Below are 17,181 nucleotides of genomic sequence, written 5' to 3'. Positions count from 1 at the left end.
CTTGATCGTTTTTCATGACCATCTATCATATGGCCGAGTTTCATAAAAAGCGTATGCACGGTTCAGCCAGAACTGGCAAAAACGGCAGAAGAAATGGAATAATGCCAATAACAAAACGGGTCCATGCTGGAAGCCTGGCCCGTAAAAACAACTTTAATGAGAAAATACAGAGAATAAAAAGTTAAAAAGGCTACAAAAGGCCAGGGAATAAAACACAAGTTGAGACTAGGGTGGTAGGAGATCAGTTAGGTGGGGAAAGCAGTTCTGAAGAGGTGGGTTTTGAGGGAGGTTTTGAACACGGCAAGGGTGGGGGCAGCTTTGATGTGAGGTGGAAGTGGGTTCCAGAGGGTGGGTGCTGCAATGGAGAATGCCCTATTACCCCAGGTGCGCTTTGTTTTTTTGGTGGGGAATTTGAAGAGGTTGGCATCGCTGGATCTGAGGGAACGGGTGGGAACGTGGTCGTGAAGGAGGTCGGAAATGTATTGGGGTGCCTGGTGGTTGAGGGCTTTGTAGGAGGTGATGAGGATTTTGAAGTTGATTCTGTGTTTGACCGGGAGCCAGTGGAGGTCATGGAGGACTGGTGTGATGTGGTCTCTGGAGCGGGTGTGGGTGAGCAGGCGGGCGGCTGAGTTCTGTACATATTGGAGTTTATTGAGGGATCCTAATAAGTTTTAACGTTATATTCAAGACACACTGTTTCAGCTGGAAGTCAGATTCCCCATTCTAGTGAATGCAGCAGCCTAGAGGGCGGAGCCAAAAGTACACTGTGCGTATGTCACTGATCACATGACCTCAATCAATTCTCCAGTTCTAGGCAACATAGAAGAGAACTTTTTTCTTATTTACACACAACAGCTCTAAGGTGTATTAAAGACATAGTTCAATGGTGAAATTCCCCTTTAAGATGTTCTAAATAACATCTGTTGCTTAAAGGGATATTTCACTTTAAAAAAAATATTGGGTAATTTTATCGTCTACTCAGGCTTTTGTGAGCCCCCAGACAGTTTTTAAGTTGCTCGATTCAATATTTAGATATTTGATATTAATTTTATTAGACACGCCCCCTTCCTTTACAAACCCATTATAACTTCAAACTCCATTTTTTTCGATGTTAGATTCACCCGTCCTTGGTTCTGGTGACCCATTCTGCCCTCCCAATACATGAGGGGGCTATGTTTTTTCAATTACTTTTTGCATTTATTTTATTTAATAATATTGTTTGTTTTTTTCATTTTCGCCCAAAAATAGAAAAAATAAATGAAAAGAATAACTGAAAAAACGAAGGACAATATCAGTCACCAGAACCAAGGACGGGTGTTTCCGCTGAATCTAACATGGTTAAAGTGGAGTTTGAAGTTACAATGGGTTTGTATAGGAAGGGGGCGTGTCTGATAAAATGCATATCTAAATATTGAATCAAGCAACTTAAAAACTGTCCGGGGTGCTCCCAAAGTGAAATGTCCCTTCCTTTAAGTCTTCATTGTTGTTTCTTCAGGTAAGGCAGTTTTGGGAGCACACATTTCAGTGTAAATTTGCACCCATTCCGTCTGAGTGGGTGGATGCTGGTGGAAGGGTGTGTACTGGACAAGAGGACCTAGGAACAGCAGAAACTATCCTGTTGGATGTGTCTAACCTCAGGGGAGATTATAATATATACAAGGCTGTGTACGCTCTGGCCCATGCCCTCCATGACATGTTGCAATGTGTGCCAGGAAGAGGGCCTTTCACTGGGCACGGCTGTGCCAGTTTGCAGACAATACAGCCATGGCAGGTGGGATATTAATTCAGTTAACCTTTAAATGTTTCTAGTTGGATTCAAGATTCTGGATTCAAGAACTATATTTTCAGGCCGCCACGTGGTTTTCAAACCTAGTCCAATGTTCCGCTGAAAAGAGCAATGGTCACCGAAGTATGGCCATTTGAAGTGTAAAATACTGCTATAACACTGCTGCCAAGCAGCGATGCACTTGCAGCACCCAGGTCCACTGTCATACCTGTGCGACCTTATGTTCAGGAGGTAGGGGTCTACGACCACTTTCTGGTAAAAAAGTGAACAGATCCACTTTCGGGTTGCACCACTGAACTCCACACCCCTCAGAGAGTGTGTGGGTGAAATTTCTACAAACCGGAAATGATAAGGAAAAACCAGTAGTGGTCATTTCTTATGAAATTGGAAGTCTGTGGGACCAACCTCTTAGTCTGCATAAGGGAAGTAGAGAAATTGTCTGCTTGGACGGATGAGTATGGATTATTCGGATCGATTTGGACCCCCCCCCCCCCGAACTTTTCCCCCAGTGGCTACAATGTGGAGAAGCCCCCAATAGGAACAAAGAGAGGGCGGGGCTTAAGCAATTACAGCCCATCCCTATTGGCCGTCTAAGAGCACCTGACCAAGTTTGGGGCGTTTAGCATGCTGAGAACTAACAGAGGGGGCGGAGCAATGAAGGTGGTCTTTATAGGGTGCAGGTGGTAATTATATGTTCTTCTGGAGCTGGTCTTTGAAATAAAATACCTCAGTGTCTTCTTGCCTAGAGATGTGGTCGTGGCTCTCTTCAATATGCAAGAGTCACACAACATTCAGAAGTCTTCCTCACTCCTAATTCTCAACGAATCTCTGTGATTCTAATTTTCCTACAATCAGCAGAAGTGAGCGTGTTAATTCCTTGTGTCAATTGTGTTTATATAAGATTTGAGTCTATTCAAAGACAATGATTTGCGCTGCGCAGTGCCATTTGCTCCAAACCATACACTTCAGTTGGATCAGTTGGTTCAGTTTCTTCACAACCATAGCTTCCACACTGGTGGACAAATTGTCCTCTCACTCAGGCCTGTATGGTGAACAGCACATACATGCCCTCTACAAAAATCTTGGCGTTGTAGAGGACATTTTTAAGATATCCCCTGTTACAGCTGAGGATGTGCTGTTAAAGCTTAGAGCCCTACAGCCAACCAAGGCCACAGGCCATGATGGCATTCCCACTAGGTTCCTCAGAGATGCAGCCGTTGCTATTGCCCCTGTAGTGGCACACATAACAAACCTGTCCATCAGACAGGATCACGTCCCGCAGGAATTTAAGCTTGCAAGAGTAGTATCTCTGTATAAAAAGGGCAGCAAGTTAGACCCTGGGATCTACCGCCCCGTTTCCATCCTTTGTTCATCTCAAAGGTTATAGCGAGACTAATCTATGAACAGATAAATACATATCTGTTACATCATCACAAGAATTCCAATCAGGCTTCAGAAGGTCCCATTCCACTGACTGTGTCTACTGTACTTGACATATTACATCAGACGCGAGGTGGACGTACCTTCAGAAAGCGTTTGAAATTGTGAATCATTCCATACTGTTGAACAAGCTGAGGGCAATCGGTTTTGACAGCTCGTCTGTAAACTGGATGAGATCTTACTAGAGGCTTCTCCTAAAATTTTACCCCAGGTCTCATCTTACCTCCGCCCACTTGGCTAAGTCTGGTCTTCAAGATTCTAGATGGTTCTATTCCCAAATACTTACTTGATTACCTGCCCAGAGTGAGCGATGCTCAGATGTACACAACCAGGGGAAGTTTATATGATCTGATTCCCCCTAGTTTCAGGACGCTTAAAGGTTTCATGACATTCAGTTTTACAACACATTCAAAGTATGTATCATGGTCCTTCAAACGTGTATTAAAAGGTTTTAACTGAAGAATCCACTCCAGTGATCCATGGCAGGATTTTTGTCTCCGCCAGGCTGAAAGGCATGGCGAGAGAGTAAGTTTTACCCTCCGTCCGTCCGTCCGTGTGTGTGTCCGTGTCTTGTCCGTGTGTTAGCAGCTAATCTCTGGCACCGTTGGCCCGTCGCTGCGAAACTGTGCACACACACTCCCTGGATGCCAATTCAGAACCTCTGCCTGTTATAGCACCACCTGGAGGCCGACTTGTGCAAAACCCATTGTTTTACATTACTCCTACAGATTTTATCCAAACGTCATGCAAATCGGTACACAATATCTCTATAGTCATGTGATCAACACGGATCTGTCCGATTTCCCACATTCCATCCTCATTGGCTAAGGTTCGCTTCCAAAATTTGCAGGATTGGTCCGTTTTGAACAAAATGCCTCAAATCATGAACGCAGCTTGCCATTTCCGTGAAATTTCACAAACACATTCCCACTAGGCCAAGGAAGAAATGCCACCCTTTTTCACATTGGCCTGTTATAGCGCCACCAGCAGGTCTAATTCAGCAAAACACATGGAGAGGAGAGGAGAGGGGGCGGGATTAATGGACTGTGACATCAAAGTCCAGGGGCCAATCACAGATTACTTTTCAGCCTAATCATTCAGAAAACCCCAGACCACAGAAAGTTCACTGAATGTTCAAAGTTCCGTTTTTTTGGTCTAATTGAGGTCATTAAACCCCAAAGTCATAGAACCTTTAAGGGAAAAATGCGTTCTATCACGCAGCCACTAATGGTGGAATGGAATGGAATGCCCTCCCTTCAGCCCTAAAATCCATAAATTCTCTTGCAAGATTTAAAAAGGACCTCAAATCATGGCTCCATCTTATCACCAACTGGTCTTAGATACCCCTACCCCGGATAGCCCCCTCTGCTTTGGATTCTTCTTTCAGGGCACCTTCTTGTCCTAGATGTAATGCTCTATAGGATCAAATCTTTGTTTCATGGTTGTTTGTGCAGTGTGTCTGTGTGTTGTTATGTCTCAAGGTGGACCACAATGGATAAAGGTTTCAGCTTTTTTGTACAGTGTACGTAGGTGTTTTATTAATGAATGACGCTGTTGTGACTTTAGTTTTTTTTACTGCCAATAAAGTATCCTACCTACCTATTAATCCATTACGCAGGAAATAAAGAACGGATTGCAATAAAATAACATTGTCTATAACTTGTGGGTGATACTTATGTGTAATACAGATGTGCCACTTCAAAACTTCACACGTTACTGTTCTTTCCCTGAAAGTGGCCTGAAAAGGCATGTTTTCCTCCCTGTTCTGCCCTTGAAACTGCACTGTTTTGCCCCTGAAAAGAAGTTGTCACTAAACCCCCCCGTTTTTCCCTTCAACAGACACCCATATGCATGAGAACAAAAGAATGTGTGTTGAGAAGGTGTCAGACTCATTATGAGGCGAAAGGTGATTTGAAGAGTTGCTCAAATTAATTAGCATCATAAAAGCAGTGATCATCAAAATAATTCATCATTTTAAATGCCCTTTTTTGTCCCTCTTATTGCCCTGGGAATCCCCTGAAAATTTACTGTCTTGGCGATGGCAGGACATGTGAAGTTTTGAAGTGGCACATCTGTAAATATGGTTTTGTTCAAAGGCTAGAGCTTATGATGCAAACGTCGGGATGTGTCCGAAATAACATATGCGCCTCAATGCGGTAACCGGAAAAGTCACCCCAAAACAAACTCGCCCCCATTTTCTTTGTGGACCGCTCGCCCTCAGCGGTTCTTGTATTCTTGTTTTGTTTTACTTAGGTTAAGGTAATGAATATGTTTAGGGTTAGGCATAGTTTTACTCAGGTTAAGTTTAGGAATAAGGTTAGTTTTAGACATAGTTTTACTGAGATTACGTTTAGGAATAAGGTTAGGTTTAGGCATAGTTTTACTGAGGTTACGTTTACGAATACCTGGTGGCAACCATCCCCAGCTCGCTGGATTTGACCCCAGACAAGCGTGTTTTGGGGCGAGATAAATACAATGTCATTTGATCAAATTTTGCTATAACCACACCAGACCATTCAGTTTAAGTGATCTAGAACACAAGCACTTGCTGCAACTTTAAGTTTTCTATAACCAGCAATGTGTGAGTGATAAATCTGTATATCAAATATTTTATTCCAAGGCAATCAATGTCGGACTGCCCCTTCCATGGGCAGATAGGGAGAGAGCCTTAGCACTGAGCATAAGGCATAGGGCAGCCAGCTCTTAATGTAACACCCAAACCACACCTATGCATGATGTAAAGGGTAGCACAGGTGTTTTAGTGATAAGGCTGGTGGCGGAAGATAGCAACTCTGCCCCAGGAACGCCCCTTGCACAATGCTAAAACCCCAAATAGTGGGTAGCGTGACTTGGGTGCAAAATAAGTAGTTTTTTAAAGTCTCTTTCTCTTCATGATTCTGCTCATCACTATTTCTAGCTTCTCTATTACCTGGAAAAGGTCAACTTCACCACATCTGTTGGTGATCATGTATCATTTGATGAGAATGGTGATGCTATACCAATCTTTGATATAATGAACTGGGCGTGGCTTCCTGATGGAAGCACAAATATTCACAATGTAGGTGTGGTCAGGAAGTCAGCCTCCGGAGATGAAGAATTCATTCTTGATGAAGACAAAATCTCTTGGAACTTTGAATCCAAAAAGGTAATTTCAGCTTTCTAAAATAACTCATGTTGAGCTCTTGATGTGAATGTAATTTCGTTTATACTGAAACTGATCGTTGTTACTTTCCTCTGTAGCCTCCTTGGTCAGTGTGCAGTGAGAGCTGTTCCCCTGGTACCCGTGTGGCCAGAAGGAAAGGAGAACCTACCTGCTGCTTTGACTGCATTGCTTGTTCTGAGGGAGAGATCAGCAATCAGACTGGTAGGTTTACATTACTAGTTCCACACCCAAACTACTAGAAGACTAGAGACTTGGGACTGCAACTGTCACTTCATAACCAGAGCTATAAAACGTTGTAAAGCTGTACAAAGTCCAAGCCTATCACCAGAAATGCCCCCCAAACTGTTTACATTACATTACATTACATTACAGTCATTTAGCAGACGCTTTTATCCAAAGCGACTTACAACTAGAAAAAGTGCTCCTCGGAGCACAGGTCTCCGCCAGGTCAGGTAGGTCATTGTGGGGCAGCAATGTTCGGAATTTGGCAATCAGGATGTAATATGAAAAATCGGACAGAACCATCTTGACCACTTGACTATAGAGATAATGGGTACCGATTTGCATGATGTTTGGACACAATTTGTAGGAGTAATATAAAAAAGAAAACTGTTGCAAAAATTGGCCTCAAGTTGGCGCTATAATAGGGCAATGTTAAAATGGTGGCATTTGTTCCTCAACGTAGTGCGAATGTGCGAGCAAAGTTTCACTCCAATCGGACGCTGCGTTCATGATTTGCGGCATTTTGTTCAAAACGGGCCACTCCTGCAAACTTTAGATGTAAATTTTAGTCAATCAGGATGGACTATGAAACATCTAACAGATCCTTCTTGATCACATGACTATAGAGATCATGTGTACCGATTTGCGTGAAATGTGGATAAAATCTGAAGGCTTACAATCAAAAAATGTGTTTTACATAAGTCGGCCTCCTGGTGGCGCTATAAAAGGCAGATGTGAAAAATGCAGGGCAAAGGTTTTTCCTTGGCCTCGAGTGTGCATACAAAAGTTTTACACAGATCGGTACAGTTATAGGCAAAAACACAAATCGGTCTGTTATAGCGCCACCATGAGGCTGATTTAAACATTTTCAAGTAGCATTTCTTCCTTGACGTAGTGGGAATCTGCGTGCAAAATTTCACGGAAATTGCATGCTGTGTTCATGATTTGAGGCATTTTGTTCAAAACGGAGCACTCCTGCAAACTTTGGAAGGCAATTTTAGTCAATCAGGAGGGTTTAATGACTATAGAGATACTGTGTACCGATTTGCGTGCTGTTTGGACAAAATCTGTAGGAGTACTGTCAAGAAATGTGTTTTGCACCAATCGGCCTCCTGGTGGCGCTATAACAGGCCCCTGTGAAAAATGTGGGGCAGAGGTTCTGCTCTGGTATCCAGGGACTGTGTGTGCACAGTTTGGCTGCGAGCAAGCCAACGGTGCCGGAGATTAGCTGTACACAGACAGATCGAATGACGGACGGACACGGACACACGGACGGACGGACAGGGGGTAAAACATACTCTCTCGCCATGCCTTTCGGCCTGGCGGAGACAATCAGTGCATTCAACATAAGTGCATTTACTGAAAATATTTTCTTTTTGATTATTACTCGTTTATATGATGTTTTTGCATAGTATTGTGTATTATTGTTCTGTTTGTCATTAAATATTTCAATGAATTGAATACACAGGACCCACATGGAAACAAGCCATAGTGCTTTCTTGGGTTTAATCCTTTTCGCATCCTTTTGTATGAACCTGTACTTTCTGTGCTTTTTTGCAAACTGTTAATAAAGTATTCAATCAATCAGTAAAAACCAGTGTTGGCTTAATGCAAGGACTTCAAGTGCTGCAGCATTTAAGGAGTATTTAACACATTATCTGCCAGGAATTGATTAATGAATTAATCCGCCTTGCCAGTTGATAGATAATTTCTAATCAATAGTTTATTAGATTATAATTATTGTATGATTATTGTATTGTATCACTTTGGATAATTGCCTAAAGTATGATGTATTTGCTCAGAAGGGACAGTTCCTTAACTGCTAAGATAAGATGTCCTTGCTCCCTGGCCTACTCTTTCTTAACCATGAAAGTTGTGGCTACAGTTTATCTATGATGCCTTAGAACAGGTTACCTTGCCCCCAAAATGAGCCTTTGCCCCTGTTCATGTTGATATTATATTGTGGGGTGGGCTTAATAAGAGATAAACTGTCTGTTATAATGCTGAACATTTTGTATTACCAGTAGAGAATATTTTGATGCCTGTTCTACCTTGTCTCTCCTGTGCAAATAATAAGTAAACCTGATTATTATTTGAGACTGACTCCGTGTTACTTCTTTTTACGGTAATCCTTTTTGAAAGCGTACCAAACCTGGTTTTCCTAAGTTATCAGTGGTCCCACGAGCCTAAGAAACAATCGGTCCGGTTCCGCCTCACACACCCAGGTACACACCATGTCCCCCTTCTACTTTGCCACAGACAGAAATATTTAACCTTGGGTAGGGCTGACATTTCTCTCACTCTCTCTCTCCCTACAAGTCATTTAATCCTTGACACACAGATACATTCAGTGTGTGTCAAATAGAGGGGTAATAATAATTATAGACAGTAAAACAGGTCAATTGCCTACACAAGCCCACTCACTTCTTGAAATTCAAAATAGAGGTCAACATACTGTGTAGTATTTATGAGTACCCACTTTGAAATTATCTGATATCTGTCCCATTGGTTCTGATTTATTGTATTTCTCATTTCTGTTCACTTTCTACCCCTTACACAGTCTCTTAAGTTTTAGTCTGAATAATTATTTTTTGCCGGAAATATCCTCTCCCCGTCACAGGAACCTGGACAGCCCAGGTTCAGACAGGGACCCACCAGTGGTAAAAAAAAAAAACACCACACACCCAAACACAGCACACCACTCACCCTGGCATACAAACTTCATTTGATACATACATTCTTGAAAGTAAGGATGATGAGGAGGTGTTGTTGGACCTAACAAAATGTACTCTTTCTCCACGTTCTCAAGATGCGGGCCTGCTTGGACCTGTTGTCGGCGGCCTCCAGGACTTTCACCCCGGCCCGACGTTCCTCCATCTGACACAAGCACTAGTAAGAAATCAAAATCTTTACCTGAACGTCGGGTTTACACTAAAACCCACCATACACAATCACTTACTGCACAACATAGCAAGAATCTACATCACACCTGGGGAGCCGGGGCACGCCGACAACAGAGCCATTCAGGACCAAATCAAGCATCACTGTACCCCGAAAGAAGGCAACCGAGATCCATTCAGATCCAAATTACTGATGTAAAGATTTTTGGCTGACCCAAGACCTATGGGATCAGAGGTCAGTGGATTTCAGAGGGGTCACAACAGAGGTAAGGTGTACATTTTAACATCTCACGCCTCCTGTGCGCCTCTGAAATTCCAAAGAAAAGATTTACACATTAATATGAATCCTGGTACAATTTTCTCATTCTTTTTGAATAATTCATATCCATTTACCTAAAAAGGAAATTAATTTCATTTTATTTTTATAATCGGTATTTAACTGTCTTAAAATATTTTGCTAGGTTCTCAGAGTAGTCTCTCTCTCCCAGATGCAGCCTTCCCCTTATCTGCTTGCATTCCATAGTAGAACACTCACTATCAAACTAGCTACTGTAGGAAAATGGCCCGTTCAGTTGCTCAAAATAACTTTAACCCATTCCTTCCAATTATAACAGTGTGAGTTCTTTATAATAATATGTATATCTATCTATCTATCTACATATATATATAATACAGCTTTATTACTGTCAGTCCTAAAAAAAAAATGGTTAGAGAAACATGTGCTGTACACTTTTCTAGGTGACTTTATCAACTGTCATCTTAAGACTTTCATTCAATTTTCTTTTACATCAATCCAAAGTCACTAATACTAGCTAAACTCCGTTTCTGACTCATGAGCTGCAGGTCATGGGTCACAAAGGACAGAGGTTAGATATTACCCTATTTAGATACCATATTTGATTATTAATATCGGACACATATTGGTCCAAATGTTGTTTGTTCTAATTTATCATAGTTCTATTTTGACCACTCTAGTCTAAACCATCAACACCAATACATTTTGTTCTAATAATATGTTTTACATTAAAAGAAATATATATATTTCCAATATAATTTAAACTAATAAGTAATACTCAACCCACTCAGTATAAAATATTTCTCATTCTAAAATTAGTTTGACGCTGAAATATATATGTTCTGTACGTGTATGAATGATTGAGTTTATGAACCCCGCATGGCTCTCTCTCTCTCTCTCTCTCTCTCTCTCTCTCTCTCTCTCTCTCTTCGCCCTGTCTCGTTGAGCGCCTGTTGTTTATGGTGTGTGTGTGTATGAGTGAGAGAGAGCGAGGGAGGGTAAAGGAGTGTTAGTTTCTATCTCTCTCGTCTTATCTCTTGTTCTCTCCCTCAGATGTTTTATGTTTGCATGTGTGAATGAGTTTGCAGGAAGTGTTAGCTACTGAGTCTCAAGTGAGTTCCATTTAAAACATAGATCAGTTAAATTAACCCTAATAAGATTCAATATGTTCTAATATCAATATTGGAAAACATTAACTATAATATTAAGAATATTGTAAAGTCATTTTGATTTCTTTTAAAAGTTTTGAAAATATTTTATCATTTTAACTTAAGATGTTTTTGAGCTTGTAGATCTGCTACTTTTTGAAATTTTTAATTTCGATTTATTTTGGTATACTTTATCTAACTCTAACTTACTCTTCAGAACAAAGATGTGTATTCCTTATTTTTATTGTTATATTTTAATTTTAAATATTTTAATCATAACTTTAACATTTTTGAAATTTTATTTTTTTTTCATTTAAATTTTTCATCAACAAATTCATCCTCTGACACACACTATATTACAGATATATGGGTGTCAAATAGAGGGGAGTTTGATGAATATTTGATTTAAATATGATTTGATTTAGCTGAATGTGCCCCATGTCCCCACTAGACAAGCTCACTTGGGCCCCTGAAGCAGAACTCCAATTCACAGATCTCAAGAAAGAATTAGCCTCTACCCCTTAGCGTTCCCTGACTATAGCAAGATGTTCTTACAAACTGTAGACTGCCGCCTGTGTGATAATGCCTCTTACATGTCTTCTGTTGTCTTACAGAAATTAGGCTCTTCTTCCAGGCCTGTGGCCTACTATTCTACTCGCCTTGACGCTGTGGCCGCAGCCATGCCCGTCTGCGACAGACATGTCATCGCTGCTGCCCTGGCGGTCAAGAATTCTTCCTCTCTGGTTCTCTTCCATCCCACTACCTTGCTGGTGACTCATGCGGTATCTCTCCTATTGTTAGAACAGAAGCTTAGTTTCATGTCCCCTGCACGACACCTTTCCTGTATAGCCATCTTACTGAGCTCCCCTCACATCACAGTAGAGCGCTGCACATCACTTAACCCTGCTACCTTAATTCTACTTCCATGTGACGGCACTCCACATTTTTGTGATTGCCTTACTGAAGTAGCCCAGAACACTCTTCCCAGGCCGGACTTAAAAAGTGAACCCATTTCTGATTGTGAACTCACTTATTTTGTTGATGGTTCTTGTTCTCTTGACTCTCTAGGCAAACGGTGTTCCGCGTACTCTGTGGTCTCCGCCAGCCACGTCATAGAGGCCAAGCGCCTGCCCCCCACTTATTCTAGTCAGATGGCAGAGCTGGTGGCTTTGCTTGTAGGCATTCAACACACTGCATGTCTTCGCCGCTCAATGGAAGCTGCGTAATTTCACCACCTCTTCTGGAGGGAAGATCGCCCACTATTCTCTTATTTCATCTCTCTTAGATGCGGTCATGCTCCCATCAGCGCTAGCGGTATGTAAATGTGCTGCACACACTACTGTACATCGAGAGACCCGGTCTCTCTGGGCAATGCATTTGCTGATCATGCGGCGAAAGCCGCTGCGAAAGCCACCCTGTGTGAACCCTCTGATGGTCTAACTCTGTCTCTTGTCACCCCTTCTGTTGTTGATTCCCTAGCTCTTCTCCCCCTTCTCTACCTTTTCTTCCCAAGTCGCTGTTTCACCCCATCGCACTTCTGACCCATGGACCTGGCCATGTGTCCGCAGAGGGCATGACAGGTTTAATTAAGCGTAACATCTGTGCACCAGGTATCACAACTTTTCTTCAAACCTTTTGTAGAGAGTGCTTAATCTCCAGACAATACAACCCTCAGGGGGGAATGAAGATTTCCCCTGGAACCTTCCCTTCTCCCACGCGGCCATTTCAAACTCTTGAATTAGATTTTATAGGACTACTGCCAAAAGTTCAGAATTTTCAGTATCTCCGTATCTCCTCAATTTCATTGATCCGTACAGTAAATGGTAGAATCTTAAAAAATCTCTGCATCCACAGGCATGCCATGGCCTCAGTGTGTACCTTTAGCTAGGTTGATTATGCATGTGACTCCCACTCTGAACGGGCTGTCACCTTATGAGATTATTTTCGGACGGCCTTACGTTGTCCCCTCACTAAAACCTTTCTCATTACCTCAGAAAGACCAAACCTTTCCTGATAGAATGAATCGCATCGCTTATGAAATGAAAAGATTTCTGTCCTCAAAACCTGTTGCTTCTACCCTTAGGCAATCTGCCGCTGTGTCTGCTGATCCACCTCACACTATCTCTCCGGGAGACTGGGTCCTCCTTAAACCAACCGTGAGGACTAAGGGATGCCACCAGCCTTGGGGACGTCCATTGTGGGACGGCCCGTTCCAAGTGACTCTCACCGACTCCCACGTCATCAAAGTATTCGGGAGAGGAGGCTGGACCCTGTCTGACACGTGAAACTTTCTCCTCCGCCTTTCAAAGACACTACACTCACTTCTTAGAATTACATTATCTGGCAAAACGTGATTATTAATTCCATTTGATTATTTTAATTTCATTAGTTCAGTTTCTGTTGGGTTGGTTTTAAAGTCTAATGTTTTATTCCTTTCTCGTTAGTGATTAGTCTTAGATTTTATTCTTTGTTTTGGTAGCTGAGGGGTTTCTGCTTATGGCGACGAGAACATATTTCTTGGCATAACAGAATCCCACCATTTTGTTTATTTGATCAACCCATAATTTTGAATACATGTTAAATTTCCACCCTATAGTCTCAAACCCTGGTTGGTAGTCGTAATCTTAAAGCGTTTTGCTCCTAATCTAAGCTACTCTTCCCTGTAAAACTGATCACATACTCTCTGGTGCGAAAAAGACACATTGTATCCCCCTCCTGTTACCCAAGTAGACAGCACAAGGTATTCTGATGACAATATTAATTTATCCACGTTATTTGGATATTCCCCTGCTCACTCTCGTGACTCACTTTGAAATACTAGTTCCTGTTAAGAAAGCTGAGACATGCATTTGTGGGATTGAGGGACACCATGTTGGATATTCTCAGTGTGACATTGACATTATTGTTAGGAATATGACATCTTCAATCTGTCTTATTACTTGGAAAAACGCCACTACTTACAAATTCCCTTGTCTATTTTCCAAATTGACATCAAACGCCCGGCCTGTTTTGGGTCTGTGGTAAACATGCCTTCGCTAATCTCCCCCTCACAGGATGGTCAGGCTGCTGTTATCCAGCCATAATACAACCTGCAGTGACGATGTATGCTGCAGAGACAGAGGAGCGCCCTCGCGGGCCTCGTGTAGACTACCCCCACCGATCGAAGAGATCTGGGAACAAGTACTTAGGGTACATTCTGGCCAATCCGTTTACATCTCAATCTGAGACGGTAGGATGGGGCCTTTTCCCCTTTGGTGGAGTGGTAGCTGCTTTCCAGAAAATCAACCAGCTTGCTGTTGAGCTCCTCACGTTGACCAATGACGACCGCCAGTCTGGCGGCCCTTAATTCGGAACAATTTCAGAACAGAATTGCTAGATACACTGGAAGCGAAGGCCAGAGGCGTTTCTAAAGTAATTGGGACGGGTTGCTGTTTTTATATTCAAAATAATTATGATAATGTCTCTTCTGCCATAGGAAGGATGCAAGATGCAGTCCGTGAGCCCCTCCCTGCTGACGACTTCGCCTCGTACCTCCAAAATCTGGGCTGGGGGTGGCTCACCTGGACTGCTGGAGTGATACTTCCCATCTTGATCCTTCTGGTACTATGTCTCTTAGTCTTACAATGCTGTCTCACCCCCCTGGTCAAACAGTTTGTGCACCGCCTGTTCTCTAGAGAAAGGGACATTCTTTTGACGTAGCCTATCTCTGACCCCGATTGGTTAGAGCTATACCCACTTCGAGATCAACATTCTAACATTCCATAATACAGTCCTTTAACAAATCGAAATAAGAAGAAAAAATGTATTGCATTATTGAATTTGTCTATCTTGTGCTCCCTATGTTCTCTCCCCCTTCCCCCCATCTCCTTCACCTCTATACTTTGTTTACTCGTTAGGAGATAAAGTCTACATATTTTGACTTGCCCCATTGTTGTCATTTCTGAATAGAGTCACAGGGTCGATAACTTGCTGATGCTTGGTTGACTGACACCCTTTGACCCTATCCAAACTGATAAACAAGATGAGGGATTGATAGATAATTTCTAATCAATAGTTTATTAGATTATAATTATTGTATGATTATTGTATTGTATCACTTTGGATAATTGCCTAAAGTATGATGTATTTGCTCAGAAGGGACAGTTCCTTAACTGCTAAGATAAGATGTCCTTGCTCCCTGGCCTACTCTTTCTTAACCATGAAAGTTGTGGCTACAGTTTATCTATGATGCCTTAGAACAGGTTACCTTGCCCCCAAAATGAGCCTTTGCCCCTGTTCATGTTGATATTATATTGTGGGGTGGGCTTAATAAGAGATAAACTGTCTGTTATAATGCTGAACATTTTGTATTACCAGTAGAGAATATTTTGATGCCTGTTCTACCTTGTCTCTCCTGTGCAAATAATAAGTAAACCTGATTATTATTTGAGACTGACTCCGTGTTACTTCTTTTTACGGTAATCCTTTTTGAAAGCGTACCAAACCTGGTTTTCCTAAGTTATCACCAGTGTTTTTTACCTTATTTTGACGATCCACTGAGAGCCACTGAGAGCCACGGAAGCCACGATGTAGACACGGATGTAAACAAAGGCTGTCTGGGGGGTGGAGGAGGGCCTCGTCTATCCATTGGAACAAACATTTATTTTACCGCGATCGTCCATTCTGTTGTAATCGACAGTTGAATATGGCTCGTTTTCACCAAAAAAAGAAAGAAATCCGAGCTAGATGTGTTTTTCTACATCTGACAACATGGGAGTGGACGGACTGACAATTTTGGAATGAGATCATCTCTGTTTCTATGATTCTCTCAAAGTCAAAGGATCATCCATACGTTAGGGAAGAGCGCCCTCTAGCGTAATTTCTGAGAAAGAAGACTATACTATCGTGGAAAGACCGGCAACATATTGAAACAATGGCTGCTGAAGAAGCGGTAAAGTAGCGAAAAGCTTCGGCAGCACCCGCTGGTGAAGCAAACATTTCCCGCTGCACTATCGTAGGATAGTAGGACGTATCAATGTAGGTAATTTTTGGAAAATACTTTACTTATCTCTTGCTCTTTAACCTTTCACACTTTGTTAGACTCTACAGAGTGCACCAGTTGTCCAGAGGACTTCTGGTCCAGTCCCCAGCGTGACTACTGTGTCCCTAAGAGCATGGAGTTCCTCTCCTACCATGAGGCCCTGGGTATCTCCTTGACAACCATCTCATTGCTAGGCACACTTATCTGTTCTGTTGTCCTGGGAATCTTCATCTATCATCGAGACACGCCGATGGTACGCGCCAACAACTCAGAACTCAGCTTCCAACTTGTGTTGTCACTCAAACTGTGTTTCTTGTGCTCACTTCTGTTCATTGGCCGTCCCAGACTCTGGACTTGTCAGCTGAGGCATGCAGTATTTGGGATCAGCTTTGTACTGTGTGTCTCGTGTATCCTGGTAAAGACTATGGTGGTGTTGGCCGTGTTCAAGGCCTCCAAGCCTGGTGGTGCAGACATTATGAAGTGTTTCGGTGCCATGCAGCAGAGAGGAACAGTTCTGGCTCTTACTTCCATCCAGGCAATAATCTGCACAGCCTGGCTAGTGTCTGCCTCACCAACTCCTCATAAAAACACACAATACCATATTGATAGGATAAACTATGAGTGTGCAGTGGGATCAACAGTTGGTTTTGCTGTGTTACTTGGTTATATTGGTTTACTGGCACTCCTGAGCTTTGTCCTAGCATTCATGGCAAGGAATCTTCCAGATAACTTCAATGAAGCCAAGTTAATCACTTTCAGCATGTTGATCTTCTGTGCCGTGTGGATAGCCTTCATCCCAGCATATATCAGCTCCCCAGGCAAATATGCAGATGTTGTGGAGGTATTTGCTATTTTAGCATCGAGTTTTGGCCTTTTGGTGGTGCTGTTTGGACCAAAGTGTTATATAATCCTTTTGAAACCTGAGAAAAACACTAAGAAATCCATCATGGGTCGTGGTGCCACCAAGACGTAGAAGCAGAAATTCAATTATATTTCATGTTCTTTGTATTTTACAATAGGTTTATACAAAACACACATTAATACAAAACAAATAGAAGCTGTAATTTACTCACCCAAACGTTTATGTCAATGATTCAACAGTTGCCATTGATATTATCTAAGAGTGCATATTGTATTTTTTTGACATTGCTCATAGTATAAGAAATTCTTTTTTTTGTATTGTTTTTCTGTTGGCCTAATAAATTGT

The 17,181-nt window shown here is 42.1% G+C and overlaps 1 protein-coding gene across 1 annotated transcript; it reads left to right on the top strand.

Annotated features, from left to right (window-relative positions):
- Positions 1-1,701: 1,701 nt before the first annotated feature.
- Positions 1,702-16,947, top strand: LOC311043248 (extracellular calcium-sensing receptor-like; the record flags this gene model as incomplete). The annotated part of the gene is made up of 5 exons (XM_084054424.1): positions 1,702-1,771; positions 3,438-3,529; positions 6,144-6,371; positions 6,467-6,590; positions 16,034-16,947. The coding sequence occupies 5 exons, from the start codon at positions 1,702-1,704 to the stop codon at positions 16,945-16,947; spliced, it is 1,428 nt and encodes a 475-aa protein (XP_083910550.1).
- Positions 16,948-17,181: the final 234 nt, after the last annotated feature.

Source organism: Gymnoscopelus microlampas (genome assembly GCF_963454915.1).
Source record: "Gymnoscopelus microlampas genome assembly, chromosome: 4".
In the NCBI taxonomy this organism is placed as follows: Eukaryota; Metazoa; Chordata; class Actinopteri; order Myctophiformes; family Myctophidae; genus Gymnoscopelus; species Gymnoscopelus microlampas.
The sequence above is the reverse complement of the archived record's forward strand: the minus strand, read 5'-3'. Positions and strand labels throughout refer to the sequence as shown.